The sequence below is a fragment of the Phaseolus vulgaris genome, chromosome 9 (genome assembly GCF_000499845.2).
Source record: "Phaseolus vulgaris cultivar G19833 chromosome 9, P. vulgaris v2.0, whole genome shotgun sequence".
Lineage (NCBI taxonomy): Eukaryota > Viridiplantae > Streptophyta > Magnoliopsida > Fabales > Fabaceae > Phaseolus > Phaseolus vulgaris.
In genome coordinates, this window is record NC_023751.2 from 2,674,311 (window position 1) to 2,681,723 (window position 7,413).

Genomic DNA, 7,413 nt, shown 5'->3' on the forward strand with positions numbered 1-7,413 from the left:
CTTTTGCCTTGAACACATTCAAAGGGTTAAAATGAATTTTCAAACACAGATGAAACTTCCCTTTCTTATAGGCACACGTTATTCAAATTCAGACTACTCTTATAACAAATCCATGAAAACATATTCTTATAAATTTTAGAAAGTAATTATACGTATGTTTTAAGCTAATGAGTAAAATAGTTTATGTACTAATCATATTAAAAAACTACATTATTGTCTCGACATAAAAGTTTGTAAATTTAAATTTTTATAACAATCTTCTTAAAAATCATAGAAATAATATTTTTTTTTATTAATTGATAATCCATAATTTTTATCTTTAACACATTATTGTTTACAAAAGAAAAATAGAAAATATAAGATACTAGATGAAATTGATAACGCATAGTGTAATCCATAATCATCTTTAAAATATATTATCTCTAATTTCAAATAGCTGGTTTGGATAACCAAAATATTTGACCTTACTATTTGGGTTTAAAAATAAAAGAGTAAAAAAATATTATTGACACATCTTATCATAATTTTGAGTAAAAGTTTTTTTTTATTAATGTTTTATCTTGTGTGCCTAACCAGACACGCGTAAATAGTTAATTCAGCGTTTTTAATAGAGAATATATAAATACACACGCAAAAAAAAACTGAATTTGTGTTCCTATTTTACATTGATCAGACCAAAACTTGATTTTTTATTTGTTAAAAAAGGGAAATATTTCTTTTATTGACTGAAAATATAAAATAGTTTGCACTTACAGCAGCTCATATCCATTAAAGCTTATTAATGTGTGTAAACCGAGCATGCAGAGAGGGCATATTTCAGTCGTATTTTCACATTATAATAAAATTATGAAATAAAATCTAATTTTTAGAGATCAAAATAATTAGTTATAATAATAAATAAATTAGAAACCATTTTATAAATTAAAAAAAATATTTCTAAATTAGTTTTTATTATTGTTAAATATTTTTTAAATTAATATCTAATTAGCAACCAAGGTTTTTGCTACCAAATTTAAAAACTAAATAATTAGTAGTTAAAACTTTAGTTGCTAATTAAATACCAATTTAAAAACTATTTAACTAGTTTAAAAATCAATTTTCTTTTTTAATTTTTAAAATAGTTTTTATACTAATACAACTAATTATTTAATATTTAAAAATTAATTTTTATTTTATAATTGTCTTGTTGCAGTGTTAAGGTGAAGAAAGAGGAATGGATGAGAAGAGTTGAAGACGCAGATATATATCCGAAGATAATAATATATCCTCTTGATTAATTCTCCAACAGGGTACATTTACGGGATCCTTCACCTCTGTGGGAAAAATGCTGATTTCTAGTACATTTACAATCTAAGCTACCACATAGTGACAATATTCTTGATGGTCCAATTCTGTGAGGTTTGAGTCTCTCTAAAATACAAACCCCATTTATAGATATAAAAAGAAAGAAAGAAAGAAATGGTGAAAACCGAGTAAGAGAAGCAGTGAAGCAGCTTCATCTTTAGCCGTTTTCTCCTCCTTAAAGAAAAAAAAAAGGAAAATGGTTCGTACGTGTTAAGTTCCTCATCGGAGCATGGAGGTGAGAGACTCAAAAACGTCTTCTTCGCATGGAATGGTGAGACCCTTTTCGTGATCGAAGCCGAACTCTTCTTCTGCCTGGTGGAGGAGCGTTTGGAACTCAGGGCGACTTAGGAAGGAAATTGGAACTATATATCTGCTTCTGTTTTCTCCGACGTACACAACAAAGTGACCCTTGGGCACGTCCAAGCGTAGGCCATGATCGTCTTTTCTCCCTAAGCTGGAACACCTCTTGAGGATTTGCTTGATGAGTGCTGCTTGTGGGAGTTTACCTGATTTTCTGAAAGCCATATTGTGTTATGGGTTTGGAGTGAAAAAGATTTAGGGACAGAATAAGGTTGAAGAGAAAAGTTGAAAGAGGTTGCTGTGAAAGGGAAAAGAGAATGTGGTGGTATTTATGGATAGGTTTGGGGAGAAAAGTAAGTGGTAGATTGAGAAACAGAGTCATGTGGGGTTGTGGGGACAAATGATTTAGCTTAGGGCCGTCTGGGGGGTCCTATGAGTGCTTAAGGGAGCTGAGAACTTCTCCTTGTTGCCCTTTCCAAAGACACCTTGGCCCCTCTCTACACACTTATTTTTTTTCACAATATATATACACATATGTGTGTTTACGTTACCTAAAAATACCAGCATGAAGTAACAATTTTTTTTTCAATAAAAAATAAAACAAACTGTTTAAATAAGATTTAATTACCTTATTCGTTTTTATATTTGAAATTAAATATAGAAATTAATTTTTTTTAAAACCAAGTAGTAAATTGAATATTGACCCAAAAAAATTAAGTAATTAAATCTTTAAATAATTTGACTTATAATTATTTCAACTTAAAGTGACTCCTACTGTGGGTCTTACTTAATATTTTTTTTTTTTTATAATGGTTATCATTGAAGTGATTCAGACTTTTCCTGATATAAAATCAGTTTTTTCCGAAAATTTCATAGGAACTAAAAAATGTGGAGTTCAGTGTTCATCAACTCAAAATAAACTAAGAACTCAACAAGTTACACCATAATGAGAAAAAAAAATAGATTTTATTTGATATCATGCATGAAAAAAAGTACGTTAAGAACTTGAAAGTAAGATTTATCGTCGCAGTTACTTTAACTATTGATTTTTTATTTGAAGTCTTAAATATGTGTTAAATGCTTAACAATTAACACTAATGCGTTACTGAATGAAACAAAATTTTATTTTGTAAATGAGATTAATAATTCAATAAACTGAAAAATTCGGTGTCAAGGAAAGAAATTGTCTCAAACAATAAAAAGATACCCGAATTTTTAAAAGAAAATTAACTTCAAAATTTGTTTTCTCTGTATTTTGTGCTTCATCCAATCAAGTTGTAATGAAATACAAAACTAATTCTTGCCCACATTGCATAGAATTTAAATGTGTTTTTCTTTATCTTTGATGTCCTTGATATGTGTTGAAGGGCATAAATATAAGTTTTGCCACTCTCTTCTCTCTTCTACAATATATTGTTTAAAAGAAATATTGAATCTAGACTTTAATATATTAACTTAATCTTATAAAATTAAGTTATAATATAAGAATTATTCACTTACACACTATGTTTTTATCAACACACTATGTTTTTATTATTTTTAATTAATGTAAGATTTTCAACCATCTACCTCATTCTCAAATACAAGAATATTTCTTGTGAAAATTGTGTAATGAGTAAATTCACGAATGAAAATCATACAAATTTTGAACTACATAACACTACCAGAATGCAATGACTTGGTTGTTAAAAAAGTGTAGATAAAAAAGATGTAATTAGAGCTAGTTAAACATACTCAAATGCGACATAGAATTCGAATAATACTAAATTCTATTTTATAGAATTATTTTATATAGTTTTGTGATTAAATATAGATACATTTTCAATTTTTTATGAAATGGAGAATTCATGCTTGTACGATTTTAAAAGGAAGAAAACAATATTTCTATCATTTTTACTTTGAAAACACGTTTTTTGCTGTTTTTTTAATCAAATTAGAAGGACTAGTATCTAAAAGCGCGATTTTAATATTTTATTAGGCGAGTTGCATATTTTTTTCATTTTTTTGTGTTTCGTTTTAAAAAAAAAAAATTGTAATACAAAAGCGTGTTTTTTATTTTTTATTTTAATTATTTTCACTAGAAGATCATTATACTATTTGGAGTATCTTTATTTTTTAATAATCATTTTCTCTTTAGTCGTCCTTTGGAAACCCCAAACTAAGTCACCTTTACCACGTGACTAAAGTTTTAAGCACTTCAACAATTGTTGTTGCTGGTATAATTCTCATTAGGGTTTGTTTGGTGACTACCAATATGATGACACGTGATAAAAGACGATCAAATTATGATTGTTGAGAGAAAATCTCTTTATCAAGTCAATCTTATAATGAAAAAATATCACTACAATAAAATCATCGAATACAAATCAAATTTTAGAGACTAAAATAATTAGTTTTAATAGTAATTAAATTAAAAATTATTTTAGAAATTAAAAAAAAGAATTGGTTTATAAATTAATTTTTATTATTGTTAAATAGTTTCTAAATTGGTATCTAATTAACAACTAAGGTTTTAATTATCAATTATTTAGATTCTAAATTTGGTAGTAAAAACTTTAGTTGTTAATTAGATACCAATTTAGAAACCATCTAACAATAATAAAAACTAATTTAGAAACAAAAAATTTATTTAGTATCTAAAATGTTCTCTAATTTAATCACTATAACAACTAATTTATTTTTTATTTCTAAAATTAATTTTTATTTCATAATTTTCTTGTAGTGGATATTTCTCTTCAACAAAAGTTTACCATCAAAATATGAAGATAATATGAAGATTTAGAGGGAGGTACCAAAACATTACTTGATAGAGTCTTTTATTGGTGGTGGATCAATTGGTACAACCTACCAAACTGATTTTGAAGATGAGAACTTAATTACAGTGAATAGCCTTGAGAGTAATGGAAGGATTTTACAAAAAAAAAAATACTAAAAAAAGTTCAAAATACAAGTCAACAAGAATGACTTGAAATAGGAAAAATACTATTAACATAAAAGTCATCCCTCGGAAACATAATTTTTATTTATTTTGAATTTGTACATCCAAACGTAATTTATGCATTTTCATACAAAATTTAAAATTTACTTATTCCAGTAAATTTAATTAAAAATGACCCTCTTTTAATAAATTTATCCATTACTATACATAGGACAAAAATTTGATTAGTGTGTTACGGCTTAAGGATGGTGATGTGTTATTGTGAATCATCAAAGTAGTTTAATAAATACATTCCTTCAAATGACATAAACTGATAATGTATTTTTTTTCAACAATTTATCTCTCCAATACTCTTCTATCAATTTCAGCTGTTGAATTTTCTTCCAACAAATACATACAACAAGAAATTTACTTATTATGTACTGATATTTATATACAAATATAAATCTTTATGTAATGTGTGATTTACATACTAATGTTCCAACGGAATTAGATTTATATGTAAATTGTTTATAAATATTGATTCTTTTGTATGTAATAATTAATAAATTTTGTATAATTTATCTGTACGAAGAACTTGTATGTAAGATTGACGCGTTGGGACGAAAACATTTTTAAGGCTGAAATCCGTATGTAATGATAAGTCAATCCACACGTAAAGGAAGACATTTATTACATATAAATGTTACATACAGATTTTTATAAATTATTAATAAAAAATAAATTTGTAAAGGTTATCTTTCAGAGTCATTATTCTGAGTCATTATGTTTCTTTCTGAAAACTTAAACCATTGTCCAAATCCGAGCTTCTGAAACAATGGTGTGCCCAAAACCTAAAATTGTGAAGGTAAAATAGTGGTGTGCCCTAAGTAAAGGCGATGAAGCTCGATCAACGACCCCCTCAACACTACGCCTCGATAAGAAACTTGATTTCACTATCCTTGTAGATTTGTATTTCTAAAACTACTGTTTTTCTTTTGTTTTAGGTGTGGGAGGTGACCATAGCAAAAACAACCATTACAATGCTTGTTTAGAGAGACACAATTGTATAATCCCCTTAATTTGCTCTATTTCTTAATCTTAATTTTTCGTTTTTCTCATCAAATTGATTGTCCCCTTTCTAAATCCACTCTCTATGAGTGTCTTTAGGTTGCATTGGGAAAAACCCAAATTTTCAAAATCTTAGGTTGGAGTATCTTAAACAGACGTAAGGTGAGGCAACTACAATTTAATTTACATTTAGTAAGAATTTGTAATATCACCACCATTTTATAAGTGATTGTGTTTTCAATATTTCATTTTTAGTGCATGCGTTTTTTAAATAAAATATTTAGATGTGTTGAATTTTTGAAACTCCCAGCAAATTTGGACATAAAAAAAAGCTTAAAGCATACTCATAAATTATCCACTTGTAGTGAAATCGAAACATAATTTCTTATAAATTTTAAGTACACAAGTCCTATACTTGTTGCTCTCCCCTCATTTTCCTTATTTCGAAAATGTTTTCCTTATTCTGAAAATGCACTTCTCCTTTTCTTGTTGTTAGTCAATTAATATGTTAGTCAGTTAATACAGTTAGTTGCAGTCCTTACTCTGTATATATGCTCTTATGCTCGTCTTGCTCAATGAGATAATAATAATAATATCATTCCTTTTTCATACATGGTATTCTGAGCCATTTTTTTCTCTCTCCCATCATGTCTTCTCCTTCTTCTTCCTCTTCCTCTTCTTCTTCTTCCCTCTCTGACCAGCGCATACCCATTCCTTCTGCTGTCCACCATTTTCAAACTCTTATCTCCCTCAAACTCACCGATGAAAACTTTCTTGTATGGAAACAACAGGTAAGTGCTACTCTACGTGGTCTTCAGCTTATGCATTTCTTGGATGGCACTGTCGTTCCTTTTGAGTTTCTGAATCAAAACAACCGCACCGTGGCCAATCCTGCGTATTGCACCTATCAGCAACAAGATCAACTTCTTGTAGCCTGGCTTCTTGCTTCCATGTCCTCCTCTCTTTTAACCAAAATGGTGGGTCTGGATTCTTCTGCTGCAATCTGGGGACGTCTGCTCACTCATTTTATATCACACACCCATGCCATGGTCAAGAAGTTTCGCCTTCTCCTAAAAACTCCAAAGAATGATAAATCTATCACCACATACATCACTGATATAAAGAAAATTGTTGATTCACTTGTTTCTGTTGGTTCCCCCTTGTCCACTGCAGACCATGTCGATGCCATTCTTGACGGGCTCTCTGCAGATTACGATAGTTTCATCACTTCCATTCTTTCTCGTCAAGACCCATACACGGTAGACGATCTTGAAGCCCTTCTGCTTGCGCAAGAAGAACGTTTTGAAAGGCACAAGTTGGCGCGTGACTCCATTCTTTAGGTAAACAATGTTTCCTCTTCATGGAATCTCAAAAACCAACACAAAAAGAAACCTTCCACCTATCCCTTTCGTGGAGGCCGATCGCAACATACATCCCACTGGCTTTCTTCCACCCAGCCCTCGTCCACCTGTTCGTCCGCTTCTCCACCATGATGCGTCTTGGAATTCTGCAAAACCGATCTATTAGATTTTCCATATGACTGGCCACATTGCGGACACATGTTGACGTAGATATGATCCTCCTACTACTCACTCTTACAATGCTAATTTTTCTCATTGTACATCTCCCATGGATTCTGATTCCACTCCGTCTTTTCTTGGCGCACCCTCCACCATAGAAGACCCTCTATGGTATCCTGATACGGGTGCCACACACCATATCACCAAAGAATCTAAGTTCTTTACTCACAAACAACCATATCACGGTAATGATGATCTCAA

General features: G+C 29.9%; 2 protein-coding genes across 2 annotated transcripts; one reads left to right on the top strand and one right to left on the bottom strand.

Moving 5' to 3' along the window:
* Positions 1–1,242: 1,242 nt before the first annotated feature.
* Positions 1,243–1,964, bottom strand: LOC137820950 (protein SMALL AUXIN UP-REGULATED RNA 51-like). The gene has a single exon (XM_068625304.1). The coding sequence runs from the start codon at positions 1,867–1,869 to the stop codon at positions 1,564–1,566; it is 306 nt and encodes a 101-aa protein (XP_068481405.1). The 5' UTR covers positions 1,870–1,964; the 3' UTR covers positions 1,243–1,563.
* Positions 1,965–6,279: 4,315 nt separating this feature from the next.
* Positions 6,280–6,972, top strand: LOC137820671 (uncharacterized). Its single transcript, XM_068624855.1, has one exon. The coding sequence runs from the start codon at positions 6,280–6,282 to the stop codon at positions 6,970–6,972; it is 693 nt and encodes a 230-aa protein (XP_068480956.1).
* The last annotated feature ends 441 nt before the right edge of the window (positions 6,973–7,413 follow it).